The 26,045-nt window shown below is 29.9% G+C and overlaps 1 protein-coding gene and 2 pseudogenes across 2 annotated transcripts; 2 read left to right on the forward strand and 1 right to left on the reverse strand.

Moving 5' to 3' along the window:
- Nucleotides 1–3,543: 3,543 nt before the first annotated feature.
- On the reverse strand, nucleotides 3,544–7,521 carry LOC126554347 (uncharacterized). Of its 2 annotated transcripts, none has more exons than XM_050209432.1 (3): nucleotides 6,177–6,323; nucleotides 4,000–4,271; nucleotides 3,544–3,919 (listed from the first exon to the last, which is right to left on the reverse strand). In XM_050209432.1, the coding sequence occupies exons 2-3, from the start codon at nucleotides 4,251–4,253 to the stop codon at nucleotides 3,712–3,714; spliced, it is 462 nt and encodes a 153-aa protein (XP_050065389.1). In that variant the 5' UTR covers nucleotides 4,254–4,271; nucleotides 6,177–6,323; the 3' UTR covers nucleotides 3,544–3,711. The 2 variants fall into 2 exon arrangements, with proteins under 2 accessions (XP_050065389.1, XP_050065388.1); XM_050209431.1 differs by lacking the exon at nucleotides 6,177–6,323 and adding an exon at nucleotides 7,267–7,521 and having other exon boundaries at nucleotides 3,552–3,919.
- A 70-nt stretch (nucleotides 7,522–7,591) lies between these two features.
- On the forward strand, nucleotides 7,592–12,298 carry LOC126554348 (zinc finger BED domain-containing protein 4-like; annotated as a pseudogene).
- Nucleotides 12,299–13,512: 1,214 nt separating this feature from the next.
- On the forward strand, nucleotides 13,513–20,283 carry LOC126554351 (farnesyl pyrophosphate synthase-like; annotated as a pseudogene).
- Nucleotides 20,284–26,045: the final 5,762 nt, after the last annotated feature.

Genomic DNA, 26,045 nt, shown 5'->3' on the forward strand with positions numbered 1-26,045 from the left:
TATTTTTTAATTATAACTATTTATTATTTACCTATTATTTTTTTAGATTATTTAATTTTAGAAATCATTCATTGTAGGACAGAACTAATACTTAAAAGCATATTATTATTCAACTGAAATATTAAAGCCATGTTATAAAATATTAACATTATCCCTATAGTATATAACATTAAATATGAATAGGTATATAATATAATATACTACATAATTTACCTATTTATTCATGATTTTTAACAAATATTTTTACAAAAACGAGCATTTTAAGAAAACTATCAATGATATAATATTAAAAAAGTAATAAAAAAAAAAAAACTTTTACTGAAAAAAGGGCTTTTAGAGACTTCCAAAATAAAAATGGTTTTCAGTTGAAAAAGTGACTTAATGGCAGCCCTTTAATATATTTTATGTTGTAAGGTTGCAGTGTATATCTTATAGTTTAACTAAATAAATAAATATTTAAACTCAACTTTAGATTTGTGATTCAAAGTTAAGAATTTTAAATGTGAATGCATTATTTCCTGGTAGCATCCACAATACACATATATGAAATAATAGTTCTGTTTTACCAGTTTTTCAGCAATTATACAGACACAATCATAATAACATTTATTTATTAGGTAAAATACATTCCTAACATTGTATTTAAATTACAAATTATTTCTTTTTAATAACATCTTTATTTAAAAATATTATTAGGCAATTCTGGATACCTCTCACGTCAATAGTTTTTGACACCAATATCAATCCCTACAACGGATGCTGAAAGATATTATAATCAAAAACAAATGTCAACCAGACGCATAATAGAACGTTGTAGCGGAGTGTTAAAAGTGCGATTTAGGTACCTAAAATCTATTTCCAATTTCAAAGCTAAGCACAATTTTAACATAAATTTTTCTTCTTTATTCAAGGTGTTTATTGAAAAACAGAACTTAATGTCTTTGCACTATAAACCAGAAAAGGCATTGTTAATAAATAATAATAAATGCGTGTATAGTTCTACATAATATGTGTATTACTAACAATGTTCCCTTGTATAGTTGTATGAACTTGACGTTCCTGTGCATGATGATTTGGGTGTGATGGTAAACCAAGAAATATTAGCTTGACCATATTCAAAATTTACACTTGGCTCTTGGTAGACACATAGGAATACAATATAACATAGGTACTTACTTCATAGACATGTTGTTTAAAGTTATGCATAATTTTTATTATTAATAAAATATATATTTTTTATTGAAAGTAACTGTGTAATGTGTTATATATTATGTAAGTATCTGCAATCTAGTCAAGTATTTAAAATTCAAAAACTATACAATAAAAATAAATGTTTATTATAAGAAATGTTATATATAATAATAAAAACAAAAAATAACTATCTTTGACACAAGAAATAAGAATTTTAATAAATAATAATAACAAATAAAATTAAATTAAAAACCCCTTTTACCTACCTAATCCTTTGGTAATGCAGTCTTAAGGTTTTTAATTTAGTTTTGATATTTTTTCAGATAGTGTTATAAATACTGTTGTAAGGTTCTTAAATATTACGTTTTTATCTTCCATCAGCTTTAATTTTTTCCCATAGTATATGTTCCTATTTTCCATCAGTTTTATTATTTTTTTTTTTTTTTTAATAATAATCTAGTTTTAAATTCATTTTTTCTCTGAAATATCACCTAGTAATTTTGCTTTCAGCATTTGTAATCAGAGAACTTATTAAATATGCATGAAAAAAAATGAATTATTAATATTTTTCCTTAGATGATCCATACAACAGGTTTATGTACCTAAATTCTCGATTCACTTATAATAATAATTATCCAGTATTAACATTGTATAAATATTACATATTTTTATTTTATATTTTTTTTGTATTTATATGTACATATAATTGTTTTGTTTTATTTTTTGTTATTAGTGAATATATTTTATCAGTTTGAAAATTAATACTATCGTTTAAATTATACACAACATTAATTTTAAACAAACATCTGTAAATATAATTATTACATCTTTTCATACAATAAATCAATTGAATTATTATTTTATTTTTTTAGAATATTATAAATGTCTAATATAATATTACCTACCTAACTTAATTTAAAAATGTTGTGTAGATCATAAACTTTATAATTATTTAATTTCATACAACTATTCTTTATATTTTCTACATTAGTATTATTCTTGTGATTAACATTTTTTTTTTTTTTTTTTCATAGTTTTTAATATTTTTTTGTAGTAATATTGAAATAATGTGCTAAAATAGCTTTATCGATAATCAAAATCAATTATGTCTTTAAACTCTTATTAACAGAATATTTGGTCTCTGACCCAAAATACTTATGTCACAATAGTGATATTTTAAATCTTATATCAGACCAATTGATTTAGATTAGGTACCTATTAATATTATGTTAGAAAAATTAAATCGGAAAACAAAAAATTTGATAAGCTATAATGATAAGATATATGTTGCTAATTGTTGTTGACAGGTTTTTCTTCATTTAACCATTAATGTTTGAACTGATGTCCAACATTAATAATAATTCCCAATTTTTATTATACTGTAATTAATTACAGATAAATATCCCACTCAAAAGTTTTACTATTTATGTTTGTCTGTTAATGACTCATTTGCTTAGAAACTAAAAATCCAATTTTAAATATCGATCTATTATAATGGTTGATTGCATACATCATGATAAAATACCTAATCTTATATTTTAAAACTGTAGTATAAAATGTTATTTTATCACAAGGATGAGGTACATAGTTATCAATTGTCTTCAACATTATTATTATTAGTAAAATTACAGTCCACTTGCATTTTTCAAAGCGTTGATGTTACTTTGCTGTTTTTTTTTTTAGCACTATTTTTTGAAAGTAGAAAAAAGATACATATTTTTTTGGTTAGTGTTAATCAATTTTATCAGTTTATATTTATAGAATAATTTGTGTTATAACGTTGAGATTGTTGCTGTAAATAATTCCATTGATGAGTAGTCCCTATCTTGTTTTGTGGTATTCTAGCTAATTTTTAATTATTATAATGTATTTACTTATGTAAATTTTACATAAGGATGATTTTGTAACATTACATATTATATAATAACATAAATCTTTAAAATTCATAAATTAGGTATAAGGTATAACCTCACTATTTATTGATAAAAATAATTATGTTTTTTAATCACATTAAATAATTTTTCTGCATATTTCAGCATTATAAGTGATTATCATGACCTTTTTCTAGAAATACAAATCACACACCCTGGCCACTGAGGAAAACGAAAAATCTAACCCAAAATGTATTATTTATTGGGATCAATTTATTTCATAATTCAAAGTTAAATATTTAGTTATAACTACCAAAATATTGTAATTCTATAAAAAAAAAGCACAAGATTACCCATAAGCAGGGCTAGGATTTTATAGCATTTGTTAAATTTAAACTATAAGTCATAAGTAGGGCTCGCAAGTTGATGACTTTAAAAATATTAAAATATTAGATTAAAAAAAATGCAAATATGACATAAGTCCTTAAAATAGGGAAATAAAAAAATTAAAAAAATGCAAAATGCATCAACTTTCGAGCCCTAGCCATAAGTAATTAAAAAAAAAAAAATAATAATAATAGGTAGTTGATTGAATTTAAAATAATATGAACACAATGAAATAAAATTAGATTAAATCACTGTCATTTAATCAATCAGAATCGACTATATATTCTCTCTTTATATGTTCAGCTTTAATTTTTACACGTTTAGCATTATCGGCCATTTCATTATCAGATTCTTCGGACTCAAAATCACTAGGTGGCTTTTGATGCACTTCAACGTGTCTCTTCAACGCAACACTCCTCGAAAACACCTTGTTACAGGTGCTACATATATAAGGAAGAACAACATCATCTCTAAACAAAATAAAAATCATTTGAATTTAACATCATGTGTGATAATAATTTATAAAAAATATGACTAGATGAATAGTTACTTAGGCTCTTGTTTAGGTTTTAATAGTTTTTGTTTTTTGTCGTTGCAATTGATTACATGTGACCGAGCAGCCTCTTCACTCAAAAGGACCTTTAGACACATTTTACACGACCACACAGTGCTGTATACGGTTTTTGTATTATCGTACCTCACCATTGTGCGAGGACAAAATGGTTTTTCTTTGGGTTCGAGAATTGGACCTGTATTCTTACGTCGCTTACGCGACTTACAGTTCATGAATGGATTTTTGGACATCTTTATAATGCAGAAATTCTGTTAAAAAGTTAAAATTGTATAAGTACCAATTAAGCATACTATATTATCTAAAAAAGTCTCATGTTTTGACAGAAAAAAAAAAATAAGGTATTATAAAATTAATAGATACATTATTTGCTCTAATTGGATTTTAAAATGTAAAACTATAAATGATAACCATCAATTAAATCAATGTAATGTATTTAGAATAAAATACTTAGATATTGGTAAATTTTCAAAAATTTGTTATTTTGTAATTTTATTTCAATATTGAGTTTGGATTTAAAGAAAACCAATAAATACATATCCTACAAAATGATGTACCACTATTTTTTTTCTTGCATTACCACAATAAATACAAATTTATTCGTTATTATTTACCTTAGTGTTATTTACAAATATCAAATGTGTAATAACCTAAAATGATATACTTAACGTATACAATAACTTTAATAGGTAACTAGGATTTGAATATTTATAAGTAAATAAACTTTTTTTTTTTAATTTGATGTATGTATTTATTTTACAATCTATTATTGTAATATCTTACTAATATTGAAGTTAATAACTTATAATCTATACTTTCATTTTTTATTAATATTTATTTATTTATTTATTTAGAAATCAATGGGACTAGCCCTTTTACAAAATTGAATGTGGTATATAGACCAATAATGTATGGAAAAAAGTAATTACAGAATATAATGATTATTAAGTACAACACTAAGTAATATTCAAAAGTATGTGAACATATAAGGGTACAAATAATTAAAATATAAAATATATAAAAACATAAAGAAATCACTGATTAACGAGTACTAATATTAAAATTATAATATTTCTTTTAAAAACATAATTGACTTAAATCTGAAAGTATCACTAGAAATATTGAAAAATAAGTTGGTGGAAACTAAATTAACAAGTTTCAGAGCTCTAACAAAGATTGAGTCATTACTTGATGTGGACTAGAGGAGTGGGATGGCAAAAAGATCATGATTTCTTGAGTAAAAAGAGAGAATACGGAAATTGATCTGAGCTATAAGCTCAGGGATTACAACATTATAATTAATCGAATAGTTTATAAATAATACTCCTAAGTGAGAGCCTTGAGGAACACTATTTGTTTTTTTATTCCTGTAAATCCAAACCCACAAATAGTAATTTATAAATTAATTAATTTATAATTTATATTTATCTAGCAGTGAGAAAAATAAATAAAATCAATTTTTCCTGGAATATTGTAGAGTTTTTTTTTGATAATTTTGAATACTACACAATTTCAATATTCTGCAGGCCGCATAGGTCTCCGTTTTGAAAAATTTTAATTTAAATTTTATAATCGGTCTTCAAAAATAATAAAATTTTAAGCAATTTTGTATAAATTATATTTTACTATTACTTTGAATAAAATACAAATCGGAGTTCGATGCGTCTTGTAAGAAGTCTTCTTCTTTCAAATAAAAATATAATTACTAAAATCCGACAATTCTACAAGGCCTGAGAATTTTTCCTGTGAAGTCATTTTTTTTTATATAATACCCTCTATCATATCCACCCTTCAACAACAATCGGGTAGTAAATTAGTGGAAAAGTACTCTAATTAAGGTGTTAACTAAATTATAAAATTTTATAAAATTGCCGAAAATTTGAAAATCTAATACCGGGCCCCTTAAATACATGATGTAATGAGTACTAAATACTAATACATAGCTTATTCAAAAAATGCAAAGTTACAATGCCAAAATGGTGTTGCTATTATATAAGTTGTATAAATAATCTAACCTATGATGATATTCATAGGTTGAATATTGAAGTGTAATTTAGTTAACAATATATTTAAATCATTTAATACATAATATACAATTAATATTAAAATTAGGGTCCGGATTTATATTTTCTATATGTCTAAAATATGATACATACATTCTCTAAAAAAACTGCAAATATTCCGTGTTTATATTCTCTCCATAAGCAAAATTATTTTTACATTACTCGTTAAACATCTAATTATACTCAAATGAAGCTTAATAATATAAAAACAATATAATTAAATCATTTATTACATAAAGCAAAAAGAAATGTTGAATAATCGATCAATAAATATTTTGTTTGTATCAGTATCATGGATGAATGAACAGCCAGCATTACTGAAAATGCGCGCGTACGATACCTACGCGTCTCCGTGAAACGGGCCGTATCATTGCACGTATTTTTAACAAAATTAAACAAAAAGTATTATAGTTATTATTAAATCCATTAGCCATAAATGATTCATACATTTTTTTCCAGTTACCTTCTTTATTGAAATTAAAAGAAATCGGAATCTTTTTCTCAAAATGAATCGTCTAAAATTTTTACTCTACTGAGACTGTATATACCTATACTCAGACACAATATGAATCCGAACCCTAAATTTATAGCATAATGTTCCTTGGTACACCTACGCTCCTATTCCCTATATATATATTAAGGCTGAGGCTATACACGGCGTTTTCCGCCGCGTTTCGAACGTTGCGTACTTCTGAGTCGTTTTCCGTCTAATTGAAAATGCGTGGATTTATATCGGAGTAGCTATACAAGACGGACTTACTACGCCGCGTTTTAGTCCGTGGCGGAAAACGCCAGTCGCTTGCGTTTTAGCGGGCGAACGCCGAAACAATTAAATGGCGGCGTATCACGTCCGTCGTGTATAGCTACTCCGATAAAAACCAACGCCTTTTCGATTCGGCGGAAAACGCTGGTCGGTTTGCGTTTTAGCGGACGAACGCCGAAATAATAAAAACGCGACGCATTACGTCCATCTCGTAAAGCTACTCCGATGTAAACAAACGCGTTTTCGATTCGACGGAAAACGCAGCAGAAAACGACGCGGAATACGCGACGTTCGAAACGCGGCGGAAAACGCCGTGTATAGCCTCAGCCTTAATGTAGACACTACAGTTAACATAAAACGCGAGTTTCATACGACAATATGCATATTATTATAAGAAAATTAATATTTTTTACAACTTACCAAACGTTTTGTGCTGCGTTAATACTATGTCGATCCGCGGTGAATTACAGACGTCAGCACTCTACAGCGTACACGAAGGAAAATAAAGCGGTCCGCAGTGACGGGAGTTTACACTGTGTTTTGTACTAGTAGCAGGCGCGGGGGTTGGGGGGGGGAGGGTGGTAAATTGAAACGACTACAGCGCATGCGCGGGCTATCGACAGCCCGGCCTCCCACGACGTGCACGAGCAAAAACGAGCTAACGTTGTTCCGTTGCGAGGAGATCAATACAAACATGGCCGAATAGTATTAGTAATAAATTTTAAGTTCATGGTATAAAAAAAATATGTTTATTCAAGAAACTGCTATTTCCATGGGATATTTGTCCAAAAAACTGTACTCTCCTTGGGAACTCATGAGTAAAAACTACGGACTAAGATATACATATACAATATACATATATACATGTATATATTATATATATATATATATAAATATACATATATACAGGTATTTATATAATATATATATATATATCTACATATCTATACATGTATAATACATATATATATATATACTATATAGCCAATGATAATAATATGTCTCGTTTGCGTGATGTGTCTTCCCGTCCACTTTAGCCTTTGGGGCGTTGGTGGGAGAGTCGACTAAGTCGTATCGTTTTAGGCCGTGGTATTAAGGTTGATAAGGCGCCGACCGGTCGCTGCGGTACCTGTATACTTTGTACCGGCGATCGTTGCGTTCCGCGTCTACTCCCAATTCAAACCGTCGCACAGCGTTACGTTTATAATGGTGTCACAATCTGGCGGGGTGCCGTTTTTTGGCGGCTACAACCCGTTTGCGCATATTTACTTTTTTTTACAACTCGTTTGCGCTAAAATACACAACTTGATTGCGCGCATATTATATTTTGGCTACCTGAGACAACAATCCCTATTGTCAGAAATCGTTTGTGCATACATTTTCCTTCTCACTTAAAAAGACTCAGGACTGTTGGTTTCAAACAGTCGTGATTAAAAATGTATGTGTGTGTGTGTGTGTGTGATAAATCTTGATAACATCATAAGTAAATATGAAAATAATTATACTACATTTAATATGAAGTATCGTCGTAATTATTATAATTTTAAATTAAATTATTTGTGTAATAAATTTTTTAAATAAGTAAAAGGCAATGTCGAGACCTCCAAAACGGTTATAAAATATTTTAAATCAGTTATATATTAAGAACAAATTTAAACAATAAAAATATCATGTTATTAACCAATTAACCAAAGGAAATATACCATTTATAAATACCATTTGTAGTACCTAATTGTCCTAAATTAAATTTGTTAAAAGTATAAGTATTTTTTTTATTGAATCAAAAATTTTAAATAAAAATATTAATTTGTAAATTATCCTTTTATTATTTTTGATCTACATGACCCCTCCCTAGTTAGTAGGGGTCGCAACCCCCAGGTTGAGGAACTCTGGTCTACATTGTACTCGAACGGCCTACCCGACTGATAGCTCTCCCATGTTTTATCGTTACCTGTACCATCAATATATCAACGCTCAACTGTAGTGATATCGGCGCCGCCGAAGCTTTGCAAATATATCGAAACTAGGTCAAAGTTCGGTGGCGGGGGTGGCTGGCGATATTTTTGACAGCTCTAGAACCGGTTTTGTTGGACCCTATGCTACGCTGTGACGTTATCGGTAATAATGTCGTGGCCCGTGGGACGGCAAAGTTACCGACGGCGGGTGACGATACGTTATGTAACTGCTTTCCGTTATCGTAACACGGTTATTTTTCGATCACGCGGATTTTTCCTCCGTACTAGAATACCTGTTACGTAAACCTAACTTGGAAATATCCTAGTTATCCGAAAAGACACACTCCTAATTAATCACCTTAATACTAAGTAATATAAGCAGATATTCGAGGTGTGTATCAGCGTGGAACTTTTTACTTTACTCGTTTACCGGACTGAATCCACAGCGGGGAGCTAATTTGACGCTGACCTTGCGGGGGTTGATTGTAGATCGTCCTCGCGGAGAGTGGTCGGCGTCTGTTAAGCTGTAACTGTAGTTGCCGATGTTAGTGCTTGTCTATAGCGCATGCCCTTCGTTGACCACTTAGGTCTTAGAAAAATACATAATATTTTTTATATTATGAACTAAGATTATGAACACGGGTCTATTTAACCATTTATTATTATGTGATATTACTAAAAAGTTTTACTAGTTGTTCTATCATATTAATTATTATTATTATATTGGCAAATTTTTGTAAATTTGTATAAATTTACTTTTATCTCACCTACCATTTTAGTATCCATATATGCTAAAAATGTATTAATTATCATCAGTGGCGTATATAAAGGGGGCTTAGAGGTTCAACCCCCCATGAAATGTATGGTTGGTATGGGCATTGATTTTGGTTGCTATAATTTTATATATAATATTATTATCATATATTATTTTAACCCCCTCCGAAATTAATTTCTATATATGCCACTGATTATCATAATTATGTAGTTAACAAGATGGATATGTACTGACATAAGCTTAGGTTACTTATTAGGTTAGGTACTTATTACCTATTAGGTACCAAATAATATCAATATCTAATTAATTGTTATCACCTGAGTTGCGTCAAGTGAAAAAGGTATAAACGAATTGCGTCCCAAAAAACACAGAACGCAAGTCGTGTGTTTAATTCAGGGGTCCTTAAATGACCAACAAATATAAATAACAATTATAAATATAATCGCAAGTTATTCAAAATATTGTTCATCAATTAATGTAATAAAAAAATATATAAACGTTAAATTACTTAGGTCCAATCAAAATTAATATAGTACATAATATAATAAAGAAGTAAATTAATAAATAATAATGATACCTAATTTTATCAATAAAAATATCAGTCAAAAACACAAAAATTATTAGGTTTATTTTTTTTAGATAACCTTTTTGCAAAATTTTATTTTTATTTTATTTTTTGATCTGTTTTTAAAAATAAAACATTGTTTCGGCGTTATTTCCTATTATGACGTATAATAATTAGCAAACTTCTTTTTAACATTACACTAACGGTTTGCATTATCTTTAAAACATCTATAAATGTATAAATAACTGGATGAGAACTATAAAACAAACTATTAAATTTTTTTTGAAAAGACTCGCACGGGATTGTCGATATGCACAGAATAAATCAGTAAAATTTGTGGTTACTAGAAAATATAATCATACAACGGTTATATTGGTAGTATAAAGACGTGATCAATCAATCAATTTTCAACGATCATAATACTTACATATTAATTTATTATTTTAATATAATAACATAAATATAATTTTTATTTTTTCGTGATGTGGCCGAGCGCATCATATGCATGTACCTTGCGGGCCAAAATTACAATTTAGAATTTTAGGTACGCAAATGTATACCCTGCGTACCGCAAATGACGCCACTGGTTATAATCCATACTTACTTATCGATTGAGAAATGGGAAGTCCGTATGGTCTCTAATATTTTTATCGAAAATATCTATAAAGCTAGAGCTACACACGGAGTAATCCGCCTCGTTGTCCATCGAACTAAAAATGCATTGGTTTATTTTTAATAAACGCCGCGGAATACGCAGCGTAATTTTAAATGCGGCAAATACGCCATGTATAGCTCCGGCCCAAAAGTACAAATCACTAAAAATAAGTTTCATTTAACATTATTTTGTTAATGATAAATATTTAATAATTATTATTGTTTTTTTTAAAAAAAAAAAAAATTTAAAAATATCAAAATCAAAAATAAATTTGGAAAGCTCAAAAAAAAAATGTTAACTTAAAAGGTAACACGAATTGCGTCCGGGACGCAATTCGTTCAAAAAGGTTCGTCTACCTGTTTTGGTACGCAATTCCTGTGCACCGTTTCAAATAGCTCTTGTGTATTAATATTATTTTAGGAGTCATTGGAGTAACCGAACTAGATGAAAGTCATACTTCCAAATATTTAGGTGAAGTTTTTGTAAATACAGTATCAGAATGGGGCATTGAAAAAAATAATGTAGTGGCTACAACAACAGATAGTGGGGCTAAGGCTAACATAAAAAAGCAGTAGTTGACGAATTTGGAGAAAAACGACATATAGCATGTTTAGCACATACTATTAATTTAATTGTGGAAAAAGGTATAAGTGAGGCCCAAGAAGAAAATGCCACAACTTAAGTTAAAAGTGAAGGAGTTCCCCAATTACTGCATAAAGTTAGATGTATTGTTAAATACTTTAAAAAAAGTACCAAGGTGTGTGATGAATTAAGAAGTTTTCAAAAGTCAGAAGGTAACAAATACAATTATTAATAGTTTTATGACAAAACGATAATTCTTTTTTTATTGTTCAATTGTTCAATTTACATGAGTGTCCGTAGGGAAATGCAGAAAATTAATACTAAGGTTTAAAGATATATATTTTATAGAACCACAAGCCAAATCAAAAATATTAAATACACTATTAAATTTTATCGAAGCACAAAACCCATTTGCAAACAACGATAAGATCGGGGAAAATGAAGTAGAAGATAATTTTGATTCTACTAATAGTAATAATTGCATTGATCTTTGGAGTCTACAAAGGAGTCTTGAGAAAAAACAAAAAAATAAAACGAAGTCCGGATCTCATGAGAGAGATGAGATACATTCTTATTTGGATAAATCGGTTATAGGACTCAAAGAAGATCCGATTATTGAATGGAAAATATCAAAGGAGCTTTTCAAATCTATATAAACTAGCCAGACAATATCTTTTTATATTAGCCACATCAGTACCATCAGAAAGGTTGTTTAGTAAGACCGGTAACATTATGACTAAAAGTAGAAATAGAATATTAGGCTCAAGATTGTCAAAACTAGTATTTTTACAATCATTAGATGATAAGTATTGGTTCTGAATTTCTAATTTTCTAAATATTTTACCTTACAAGTTGTAAAATTTATAATATTCAATGTACACATAATTATAATATAATAAAATATTTACTTGTTATTAAATTATAATATGACCTATTAATATTAATATATAAAATTATATCGATATTTCGATATTTTGATACCTATAAAAAAGTTTACATCGATATATCGAACCAAGGTCGTTTTTGCGCATCCCTACTTGTGAACCTTTTCGTTTAAGAGACTTACTTACAGTGGTGGTTTTTGGTTGTATGATTTTAGTGAGGCGATTTTTGCATTAGTTCCCCTTCCTTCATAACAAAAATTAAACTAATATTGAAATCGGTTTCATTAGGCTCTGTGACAATAGTAATGGTTTATGATTATCCATATCTATAAGTGTTGTTGTTGAATGTGAAATCACGGCTGCGAGCTGACCATAGCACCTATTCATCTATTTTTAGTACTCAGAGGCGATGAAAAACGAGCCTCTCGATGATCATTGCGCTTGTGCAATTTTGCTTATTTAATAGTCGGGTGCATTCGCGTACCTACGTGCGTGTGTGTGTGGTGTGTGTGTGTGTGTGTGTAATTAATGTACACAAGCAACAATTCAGAGGCGACGTTAAACGGTGCCTCTCTGACGTCAACGAAATATTGCCGCCGGCTGAAATATGAGGATTTGTTTACGTAATAATTATTTCGTACATTTCTTATCGGTTTATCACTATTTTTGGTAATATACGCGGAATAATATTATACAATAGTAAAAAATGATAATTCATATTATTAAACTTCGTAAAGAAGAACTTTTTTCAAATAAAACCATAAACACGTTAAAATTGTTAACGAAATGTGTGCTATCGGTGAGTTCAGAATTATTCTTATAGAGTATTTTTACTACAAAATTTTAGGTGAGACACCGCCTTATTTGCAAAACCGCAACTGCTTACTTACAATTTACCGATTTTTAATTGCATCGGATAGTGCATCCTAGTTTGAGCAGTGTCACTCACGTTAAGTAAAACGTAACCATTTTTGTTAATTTTTAAATATACTTTACACGTTTTCACGTTGAATATTATCAGCAAAACATTTATGAAAACAGAACTTATACTTATTCAATTATTTTCAAATGCTTTGTTTTTCACTTATAATGTTTTGCACCTCATTTCTAAATACATAAAAATCAAACAGTTATCACAGCTCACGTAGGTTAACGATAAACTAAAAACTGAGTAAGAATAAAGACTGAACTGCAATTGTTTCTGTGAAAAAGTGGAATACATAAAAGAAGGTTATTGTAGGTCTAACGAAATGAGTTTACAATTGGTAATTTTTGTTTGCAGCCATGATATGGATCGACGGACTACTACTATTAGGTAAGTATAAATAAATAACGAATATAATATGATAGGGACACATAATAGTGCTGGCCAGCGAGGGGGCGAATAATAATAATAATATATGACATAAGATTGACACTAATAACAAAATAAGAAAAATAAAACTATACAAAGGTAATAAATAAATATAGATATAAAAAAAGTAGTGGCGACGGCAATGTTTGAACAATGTCGGCACGACGGTGCAGTGCTTCCAAGGGGGTGACGTCGGCCGACGGTGGCATCATACTACACAAAAAACTGGGACACTTCACGCGGTGCGTACGAACGAAGACGAGTGTCACAGTAAAAAAACAAACGGTATTTTCAACTTTCAAGTATTCGATCGCAGTTGGGACACGATAGTAGGTAATGATCGCGGTAGGTTTTCGCGAGCTCATTCGAGAGCACTGTTCACGGCACAGAGCGAGCGTGTGAGAGTGTGTGTGTGTTATGGCGACTATCGGAAACCCGATCAAACCGTTATTACGGTGTGTGACGTCGTCGTCTAAACAGCAGTAAAAGATATACTAGACACAACAACGTTATTAATAGTGCATATTGTACCTACCTAATAAAATATTTTATATCAACTTGGTAAATCCAGAACATTGCGTAACTAAATGCTATGTACACATACAATATACATATAATGCAAGTTATTAGCATTTTTAATTTACACTATATCATACACTCATAACTTGCTAAACAATTTAACTATCGTAAAAAACTAACATACAAACACAGATAATGTTCTTATTATCAAGTTTCATAATAGGTTGATTAACTCTAATTTTTAAACTAACGGAACTAAACGTGATCTGCTAAGTATAAATTTGCTGTTACGCACTTGTAAGACGGAGACGACATATGCGGGTGTTGCGTCCTCTTAATACTTATTCTAGTCTTAAACAGCCTACTACACATTTTGTCATAAACCACGCATATCTATAATCATTTCCAACTACTTATTTGACGATGATGATGGTAATGCTTTATCTTTCAATTTACCTCCTTCGTCCTTTTTAATCAAGTGGCAGTCGGTGTTTACCTATACTTAATCCTATATCCAGTTAAGGAGTACCTAGTTGGTTAGTCATACCCGGCACATGAACCACTCTTGGGAACCGGGTTGTTGGATCGATATAAATAAAGTTTTATTTTATAGGTCCAAGAAACTTATGACCGACACGCGACGTTCACAAATTAACACAGCCAAACACTACACGTAAAAAACGTATACAAGGGTTGTTAAATAATTAAAATAGTAATAATTTTATACAGTATACACTTTCACCTGCAGAGCAGCCTTGTTCTTAAGGGAAAATTATTGATTATTATTAATCACAGAAGTATCGGAGTACGAGTTGAAATTTGAAACAACTGAATTATTATGTTTATCTGTACCTAATATAGATTATTTTAACTATTCTTAATCAAAGTATTTGTGTTAGGAAGGTACTTAAAAATGTAGAATGATAACTGGTATTGAATAATTTCTACTTTCAACTTCGAGATTCAACACTCGACTTCTAACTATTATCTATAGGTACCTATATAATAATACGAGTAAGTATATACATCCACGATCTCGTCGATTTTGTGAATTGTGATTTATATATCTATTTATCTGTCTTATTAACATAAGCAAACATAAGTTACAAGTTATTATACCTAATGTAAATAATACAAATAATACAATTTTTTAATTTTTAATACATATTGACATATATTGTAATACATATTTTTTGATAATTATGTATCTATAGGTTCTTATATAATGTAATTTTTTTTAAATTTAGGATAAGATTGTAACTTATATTATTGATTCATTAGTCATTACCTATTTTAACAATTGTGTATTATTAAATACACTATATACTATAATTAGTATAATTATACTTTTATATATTTTTTTATATTTAAATTAAGTATAAAAGGTATGTGGTAGATCCCCATATGACAGTCATGTGTTGTATACATAGACTGCATAAATCAAAATATAATACAGTTATTCCACATATATATACAATAAGATAATAAAAAAAATATTTTATAAAGGTATCTGTGAGTTATTCAATATTAATTAAATAAACATAGATAGATAAAAAATTAAATTTTTTAAAAAATGTTAAGAACCTAAAAATATATAGTAGATAATTTTCTTAAATATATATATATTATGGTTTAACCAAAGGTTCTGATAAAAATATTATGATTGGCAAAATATACCTGTAGGCTGTTCCTAGATGGATTGAAAAAATATAGGTAGTTAAATTAATGATAAATTGTTTTTAAATAACTACATTTTGAATTTTACAGAAATACCTATATAAAATAAAATTAGAATAGAATTTTTGGTACTTCTGTGATATCTCAACTACCTTTTTCTAACAGTTTTCAAAAAAATCGAGAAAAACAAAAAAAAAATTCGGAAAAACGGGAATTTTTACGCAAAACCATTTTTCGTCAAAATCGAATTTTTTGTTTTGCTATAACTCAAAAACTAATCGATGTAAATACTTGGAATTTTCACCAAATGTTTATATTAGCGTTCTCCATACACAGTTAAATTTTCAAAGAATTTTGAGTTTTTTTTTAACTATTTATAGACAATTGAAATTTTCAAGTTTCCTAAGAATTTTTTTTTTGAAGTGTCGATAAAGTTTTTTTGGCCCTATCAAAATACTTATACAAAAATCCTCATATGTTATTCTTATAGTGATTAAAAAATTATAAGAATACATAGGCACAATTTTTTTTTATTAGCATTTGAAGTTCAAATTTTGACAAAAATTCGTCAAAATTATGAATATTTGCAAATTATTGTGTAGGTATAATTCATAAAAATGTTTGTACCTATATTATAAATTATAAAATGTATATTATGCAATTAATATAATCGCATAATATATTTTGTTCTATTTTAAGCGAATAAGTGCATGCGTATTAGTATTTTTTAAATGCATTAATTAATTACAAGTCCTAGTAAAAACTATAATTTTTTTAATTTTTTAAAGGTTCCTAAAAACTTACTGCTCCTGAAAATGAATTATATTGAATTCTGTATGATCTTTTGCACCAGCTCCCATCTGCCACTACAGAAATCTGAGGAATGCCTATAATAAAATTATATATTATTGGAGTGTTAAATTTGAATTCAATGATAGCTAGGTATCATTCTATACGAAAAACGATTCTGAACGAAGATGAGCTTTGTCAGCCTAGGATATCATTTCGAATAGTTGGTGGAAAAGGTGGTTTATGTTTTAATGGCCTGAATACACCAGAATTTAAGTTCTTTTATAATTATTATAAGCTTAAATTATGGAAAATCTCGTATTGAATTTTCAACTTTTAGCTACTAATACAAAAATTGTTATTAATTATATAGGTACCTACAAAATAATTTGCAAATATTCATGGTTTTGGTGAATTTTTGTCAATATTTGGACTTCAAATGCTAATAAAAAAAAAATTGTGTGCATGTCTTCTTATATTTTTTTAATTACAATATATGAATAACATATGAGGAACTGTGTATTAAATTTTCAATTATTTTGATTGAGCCAAAAAAATTTTATCGACAATTCATTAAAAAATTTTTCAGAAAAATTGAAAATTTCAGTTATGAAATGTCAGGTATATTTATATATATGTATATAATATATCAAAAATATTGTATATACACATAACCACTGCAAAGTAATAAATAATAAACGCTAAAATAACGTATAGGTACATGCATATCATGATATTATGTATATATTTTTATATTATATTATATTAAATACGTTATTTTTTCGTTTTTTATTTATTATATTGTAGTGATGATTATATATATGTATATATATATTGTTATCACCAATAAATGATTAAGGAGGAATACCGTGTATAGTGTATATTACTGTGTATACATTATATACATAATATTGTATTATGGGTAGGGTATTCGTATGAAGTGCATGTCACCAGTATTTTATTTTATTGTTTTAAAAAAATATATATTTGATTATAATAATTAAATAACAATTAGGTACAAGTGTTGTTATTCAAGAGTGGTTTAAAAATAAATATATATATTTTTTTTTACATATATAGGTTAAATTTATAAAACAATACAAATATTATTTATTATAGATGGCTAAACGAATTTCTATTATAGGTAGTTATGAACTATATTCTTTACATTTAATATATTTTACTGTTTTTACCTAAATTATTTAACACAACTTTATCGTAAAACAATGTAAATTTGTTCATAATATAAATATAAGTGTTGTCTTAAAATTTATTTATTTATTTTGTAAAATTTTTACATAAAAATTCATAACATTAAATGTAAAATTAAACACTAATAATATTTTTTAATAATTATAACAAAAATAAATAAATATTCATCGTTTAAATAAAACATTTTGTCAAAATTTGAACTTTAAATGCTTATTAAAAAAATCACTAGTTATTTTTAGTATTTTTATACAGATTAATAAAATAAAACTTACATACGAGTTTCTATTAAATTTCCAAAAATGTTGACCACCAAATAATTGTTACGTAAATTTTAAATATCTATAAATAGTATTCAGTCAAAATCTTTTGAAAATGTTATTATGAATAGAAAATGATAGTACAAATATTTGATGAAAATTACAAGTATCAATGGTTGTTTGTTTTTCATTATTAAATCATATGACTTCGTCGGTTTCTCAAAATTTGGATATCAATTTATTTTCAAATTTAGTTAAATTTTATTTAAATATAATAATATTAGGTACCTATACATTTTTTTTTAATTGTGTTAGTAAAATTTAGTTCATATAAAACCAATACGACTGAGTAAATATTTTGTACTACAAAATATAATTAGTCAATTGCATGGCTATTATTCATGTACATTGAAATGTATACGTCTATTATTCACTTAATGCAGCGGTTACCAAACTTTTTCTCATCGCTGCACATTGTTATTAGTTATTAAAAGTCACGACACACTCTGGATAAAATATATTATTTACTTATTGAATAATACCTACGTATAGTATGATGTTGGATATTATTATCTGCATTATTAGGTAATTATATTATTATCTCTCGATAGCTGTAATTGTACCTATATATATATATACATATATATAATCATTTATATTTTTTTTATAAAAAAGTTCACGGTACACCTTTTGGGAAACACTGATCTAATGCAACAGTTATTTAATTAAATAATATTACCTAAATTAATAATTTGATATGTGCAATGTAACGTTTATGAAAAATCAATAAATTCATTAATAGATAAATATATTCATTTTTATTTTAGCTGCAAGCCTATCAATTAGTGTTGGATGATGCGATGGATAATGCTATTACTAGACGAGGACATCTGTGTTGGTTTCGACAAAAGGATATTGGTCTAATAGCAGTGAACGATGCCCTTCTCCTTGAACAGGCCATTTACCAATTACTTAAAAAACACTTCAAGGATAAGCCTTATTATACGCACATTCTGGAACTGTTCTATGACGTATGTAATAATAATAAACGGTCTTGTATTAATATTTTATGTCGTTAAATTTACACAATTTAAGGGCCCTGGGTAAAACCTATACTTGCACGGTTCATTTGTATTATAAGCTCAAAATTAAAAATTAATTTTTTCTGTAATATGTAAATTGCGTTCTCAGATTTAATTAAAATATAATAGGAGTTCGGGGCCTTATAGTCTTGTTTTGAATCGGCTCTGATGTAAGTCAATAATAATTATAGGTTAAAATGAAATCTGCGATGGGCCAGTGTCTCGATATGTTAATTGCGAAAAGCTTCAAGCATAAAAAACTTAAAAAGTACACTATGGACAGTTATACAGCTATTGTGAAATATAAGACTGCGTATTATTTGTTTTATCTTCCTGTGTGTCTCGCCATGCTGCACATGGTACCTAAGTGTTAAACACGATACAGTAAAGTTGTGATTTAGTTTAAAATATATAATAATTATTATACGTATAATGAATAATTATCATTACAGACAAACACCAATGACCAAGATATTTTTAGACAATCAAAGGCCATATTGCTTGAAATCGGTCAATTATTTCAAGTTCAAGTATATATACTTTTAATTTAAATCAATTGCAATAAGTTAAGTAAACCGTTTTTATTTTTTAGGATGACTTTTTAGACTGTTATGGAGATCCAGAGGTCACAGGAAAAATTGGCACGGACATAGAAGATGGAAAATGTACTTGATTGGCTGTAGTAGCTTTACAAAAAATCAATTCTGAACAAAAGAAAATTATGGAGGTAACATATTATTATATGTAACTAATTATTAAACATTTATATTATTTGAACGTTTAACTAGGTAATTTATTTTTATTTTAGGATAATTACGGTATTGACAATTCAGCCTCAATGTTGCAGTCATCAAAGATTTGTATGAACAGTTGAAATTACCAAATGCGTTTCAACTTTACGAAGAAGATATTTATAAATTAATAAATACTCGTATTCAAAATTTGTCGCAAGGTTTGCTACAAGACATGTTTTTTAAATTCTTGGAAAAGATTTATAAGAGAACCTTCTAATTTAAAATAATCGTTATCAATTTCATTAATCCACATTTTTACGATTTACATTATATTATATAAATAATAATAATATTTTTTAGATTTAGTCAATTAATTTTATACAATTTTAAAAAATCAATACGCTCTAAACATATACAATGTGACGATGATAGTGAATCTGTTGGATACGAACCCGTCGCAAGTTTTCGCGGACACCGGTCGACCGTTATCGTTACCTCCCACCACGAGCACCCGCTCTCCATACATCACCATCCCGCCGTTGTCGCGCGGCTATATTGTTGCCGTTGCGTGTTATCCGCCGCTTCTCGTCCGTCCGTCGTTCGCTGCTCAGCCGTCTTGGCTTTTGTTCGTCGTAACGAAGTTGTGCTTTTTTTTTTAATGGCCGTCTGCGCCGATACCACCGCCCGGACAATTTTTCGAGTCCGTTTCGTGTCGTGTCCCTCTGCACACATTGTGCTTAAAGGCCGTCTGCGCCAAAAAATCGTTTCGCCCGTCCGTCGTGTTCACAGTGCGGTCCGCCGTGATCTCCACGTGTTATCACGCCGTGTGTCAGACGCCGCGACAACGACGTCCATACGCGACGAGCCGTAATATTACGCGGTCGTAATTCCTTTGGCGTCGTCCGATTGCGACACCTGTGTCCACCATGCCGTTTTAATTATACGTTAAGTTCATGGGTTCATTGACGCGCCGGCCGACGTCGCCTTAATCGACTTGTGGTGTATTGTCGCGATCCGGTTCCACCTCCTTCAGCTGATCGTCGTTCCGGGACAATCCTATCATCTCCACCTATTATCATCAGCGCTATCAGGTCGTACGCAATTTTGTTGTTGTTGTTAATGTTTTATTGTTCGCATCACGCGAATTATATATTATTTTATTTTCATTATTATTTGTCATTTGATTTATGTGCCGATCGGATTGTGATCGCGTACACCCTTTAATTATTAGTACTAACTCTAGTTGTTAAGTCATTTATTGCAGAACACTAAAATAAACGGTTCTCTACCCTTTTTATACCACAAAACACATTTGTAACATTCCTCATACCTACCTTATTTTCAATACAGTCCACTCCCTCATTTTCATCCCCACCATAGAAGTACTCGGAAGAAAAGCCTAAATACGAAGACAACAAGCGCGTCGTTTTACGTGTAGCTGCCGCCTGTGCACACACACACACGTATACGCGCCGCCCGGCTTCGTTGCGCAGCCGCCTTTTTGTATAAGTATCTAAATCTAAGAATTGAAAATTAATACAAAGTTTTCCATAAGTTTGACTTACAATAATTAAAAAAGAAGTTGAGCGTTGGTCAATTAAAAATTTTTATTTTAAGTTTAAATTTTTACGAAATCAAAAATTCACACGTTAAATAACCATATATACTGTCAAATAATTTTAGATTTTTATTTTAGTTAAAAATTATTAGTCGCAAAAACTCGAAACGCACACTGGTTTGTTTAAATTGACATTTTCTGTACATGATTAAACATAAACCACTTTTTTCACCACCCACTGGAAAATATATCCTATATATATACTATAGGCTAACCAGGCCGTTCAGAATTGTTTTTCGTATACAATCATCGTACCTATCATTGTATTCAAATTTAACACATTCATTACAGTGACTAACTGTGCAGCAGAGCGGTACCCACTTGACCACGATTTTTTTTTACTTACTAATTTTTTTATGCATATTTTTTATTTTGTGCGTGTTTAAGATTTTTTAGCGTACATTTGGTTGGTTTTTAATGCACATCGCATTACCGTATACGCATACCGCGCTCTAGAGATGGATATTTTTGAACTGCACTGGTAAGAGATACAAAAGTAATACAAAATACATGATCTGATGTACAAGAGTTTAAGCGTTGTGAATGGTTTTATTCTACAAATATTGTCGTAATACACCAGGGGCCTAGTCGGCGGGCGCTCGTCGCCGCCGCCGTATCGTTCCTTCAATGCGCGGTGTTGCAGATTTGCAACAATCTTTTTTTCGTTTATTCTGGCTATAATATTTAGTTTTTTCATATTTAGTACTCTCTAGTGGTTAAAAAAACGTTTTTTTTTTTATCTATAACAATATCTCACAGATATCTGTATATAACATAATATTATAGATTTACTATAGATAACTATATAACATATAGTTAGTAATTTAGTATAGATATCTGTGCAATATATGAGTGTATTGATTTTATCGATTTATCGTGGTTTCAAGACGTTATCGTTGGTAATGTTGTTGCAATTTCATCGATTCCGTAACCTGCGTTATTGCCGCCGTGCGACCACACGCAATTACCGATCACAGACAATCATGACGATTAAGCGAGCGAGACCAGGCTCATAAATACGAGTGCAGAGCACAAAATCATCTCTGTGTTCTACACACAGCTATTCTGTAGCAAGACCTACCCGGTTTTTTTCTTTTCGATCGCCGCGTTTAAAACGTGTAACTTGAATTAATATCGTACGATACATACTACATAGCTAGAAAATTGCTATGCAATTGCTCTACCGGGACAGTCTCCAAGTGCCTTAGATTTTTTTTTACTAAATCCAAAATCTAAACCTGATTTGACGTTTTTAATGTAAATATAATTTTATAATAGTTTTATTATTGTATTGAATGACAATTAAAAAATATTGTTTATTAATCATTTTGTATTTGATATTTCAATGTAAATGTTGCATCAGACACTTCCATAAAATTAGTAGAATTTCTACAACACGAACTTAATCTACAATTAATGAGTAATGACCGATATACTTCAACAAAAAATCAGGAACAACGAGAGATGCTCTATTTTCTCGTTATCTCGACACAATCGAATCAAGAACGTATACGTCATATTGTATTTTAGTTACTATAAACCGATTATATCCACTGTACGTATTGCATCATCAACACAAAATATAAAGGCTATCGAAGCACCTAGGTATATTAAGTACAGATTACAGAAATGAATTAAAAAGAGTATTCATATCTAAACAGTATTTTATGTTATTCTATAATAAATATGTATCTTTCCCTCTCTTTATATTATATCTTCTCATTTTGATTACTAAACAATTCACTGCAAACACAAATAACAAAAACGAAACCTTTACGACAGTAACTGTAGATTGTACGTTAATAGTTTGATATCGCCACGACTGATGTCGCGGAAGTTTCACTTCTATAACCCGTGCCTGCACAGGATTTTTTTTTTTTTTTTTACTTAGCTCGCGCCACGATCATGGCGCGATCTGACGCATGATATTTTTATACGACCACAATATAACCTAACCTAACCGAACCAAAGAGTTTCTCCGATCGCTGAAGGTTTTGTACCAGGAGCCTAGCAAAAAACAACGAGCGCCGCCGTCATTATCGCCTTGTCGTGTATAGTGCCGCCGCTATAGTTTTCTTACTTGGCTCGCGCCAGGATCGTGGCGCTATCTGGCGCTGGATTGTATTTTTGTAGCCGCTAGGACCACGGATATCTGTGACCAAACCGATGAAAAGTTACTTCGATCGCTGGAGGCCGTGTACTAGGAACCTAGCCGAAAGAACGACCGCCGCCGTCATTAACCAGTGGCGTGCGCGTCACCGCGGAGCACCGAGCTCTCTGGACCGCGGCACTGTAATCCGGCGCATAGGCTCCTGTTACCGTTTGGAAACAACTCTGACGTAGTCGCACGACTTAATGACGAAACCTTTCGAAACCTTTCCGACTTTGATGATGTAATCAGTAATTACTACTTAACATTCTCACATTATAGGTTACACCCGAGTTTGTCGTACGACCACGTTCCGCCAGCATTTTTTTTTTTATTATTATTAATTATTATTATTACATCATAATGTACGATTATTACGAAACCTTTGTATTGTTTATAGAGAAAACCTTAATTTCTTGTTCATTCAAGGTAAACTTTTTACACTTGATAGATATTTTATTACTCGTGCAGAACTTGAAGCAAGCCTGTAGGAATAGGCGTAACTTGGGCAATTTTTATGGGGGGCAAACTTTGTTTTATGTCGATATATCGTAAACTTAAGAGACTAAATACCTAATACCTAAACAATACATAATATTAAGGGGGCAAATGCCCCCTCTCCCCCCTCAGTTTACGCCCATGCCTGTAGGTACCCTATTTGTGTAGTATAATATGCAAAATATGAAATCTCACAGAGCCGATGAGTGTATAACAAGGGAGTAACGTTATTTTAGTAAAATAATTTAAAAAAAATAAATACTTATACAAGGTCACGTGAATAATATTTTAAATCAATGACGATGAACTGTTCTCACATATTGTAGTTAGTGGTCAATAAATCATTTTCAATGATACAACGTTATACAAGGTATAGCGTGTTTTATTGGATATTTCAATATTTGGATATAAGAGTGACAAGTAAAATGTTACTTCTTATTATTAAAATAATTCAAATTTTTTTATTGTTAATCTTATATTTTAGATGCTGCAGAAAAGTTAATATTTTTTGTAATTTTTATTAGAATTTAATAAAGTTATTTCTAGAATAAAATAAAAAAAAAAATGTAAAAATATGTATATTTTTCTTGCACAATATTGTAAAAATGCAACAAACTGAAAATTAATTTTCTACAAAAAAACTATAAGTCCGATGTTTTTTTAACTATTTTTCCCAAATTTAACTATAAAAATTAGTCATAATTAGGGTTATGATGTTTATGATATGAACTTTTTTTTAAGTTGTCCAATAGCTTCCATTGTTATACAGAAATGTGTTTCATGATATCTATATTCAAAATATCAAAATTTTATTTTGCATATAATTGCATATTTTACCGTTTTTTATTTATAAGTGCATAATTTGTGTTTTCTGTTTCTAAGCGTATATATGACGGTTTTCGATGCAAAATGCTGAAAAATAACGTAATTTTATGGTATTACGAGCAAGGCCGCAACTGAAAAAAAAATTTGGAGGGGGTCCAACATTTTTTTAAATATATACATTCTGAACGTCACTTTTACGTATAAAATTTGATTATTATCGTTATTGAAAACATAGGTCGTCATTACAATACTCAATTTACATAAGTAACAGTTAATTATTTAATAAAAAAATTTCGATGAGGGGGTCCCCGCGGACCCCTGGACCTTCCCCTCAGTTACGGCCTTGAAAACGAGTACATAAAAATAGTACCAACACTATTAATTGTTGATATTCTGTCCATTAATAATTTAATTTATCTCTATATTATACGTTTATTGCATTTTTTTCACATTTCTTTATATTATTTTAATGCATATTTAAGTGCATACGTCATGTTCATACATTTTTTAGTGCACAAACGTCCTATCGTTTTCGTAATAATTTTTGAATCGCTAAAAGAAAAAAGACTCGCATCCAAGATTTTCAGCGCACATTCGGTTGGTTTTCAATGCACATCGCATTACCCCGGTATGCATACCGCGCTCTAGTGACGGAAATTTTTTTTTGAACGTCGTCAATCTCTTTTCTATGGTTGTCGGTAAGAGCTGATATAAGAGTAATACAAAATACACGATCTGATTTACAAAAAAAAAATAAATCTGATTTACAATGTACAAGTTGTGAAAGCGTTGTGAACGGTTTTATCGGTTTTATTATACAATTTGTAGGAATTTACACCAGGGACCTAGTCGGCGGGCTGTCGTCGCGGCCGCCGTAACGTTTCGGCGGAGCGCGCGCCGTCGACGTGCTGTCCCCGGGCGCGACGTACGACCGTCGCCGCCGCCGGCACGGGGCGCATGGGCCCCTGTTCGCCTGAAATCGTTTGTAGGTTAAACCGGACAGCAAAACGACGGCGGCCGTGGGACAGCGGTCATTATCGACGGAATGCCGAAAAACGAGACAACGACG

The sequence above is a fragment of the Aphis gossypii genome, unplaced genomic scaffold (genome assembly GCF_020184175.1).
Source record: "Aphis gossypii isolate Hap1 unplaced genomic scaffold, ASM2018417v2 Contig00475, whole genome shotgun sequence".
In the NCBI taxonomy this organism is placed as follows: Eukaryota; Metazoa; Arthropoda; class Insecta; order Hemiptera; family Aphididae; genus Aphis; species Aphis gossypii.

What these genes read in the sequence shown, in the direction of transcription:
- LOC126554347 (XM_050209432.1), bottom strand. Translation starts at nt 4,253, where the DNA reads ATGTCCAAAAATCCATTCATGAACTGTAAGTCGCGTAAGCGACGTAAG. An exon ending in AAACCTAAACAAGAGCCTAA is followed by an intron (nt 3,920 to 3,999) that starts GTAACTATTCAT and finishes TATTTTGTTTAG; the next exon opens with AGATGATGTTGTTCTTCCTT.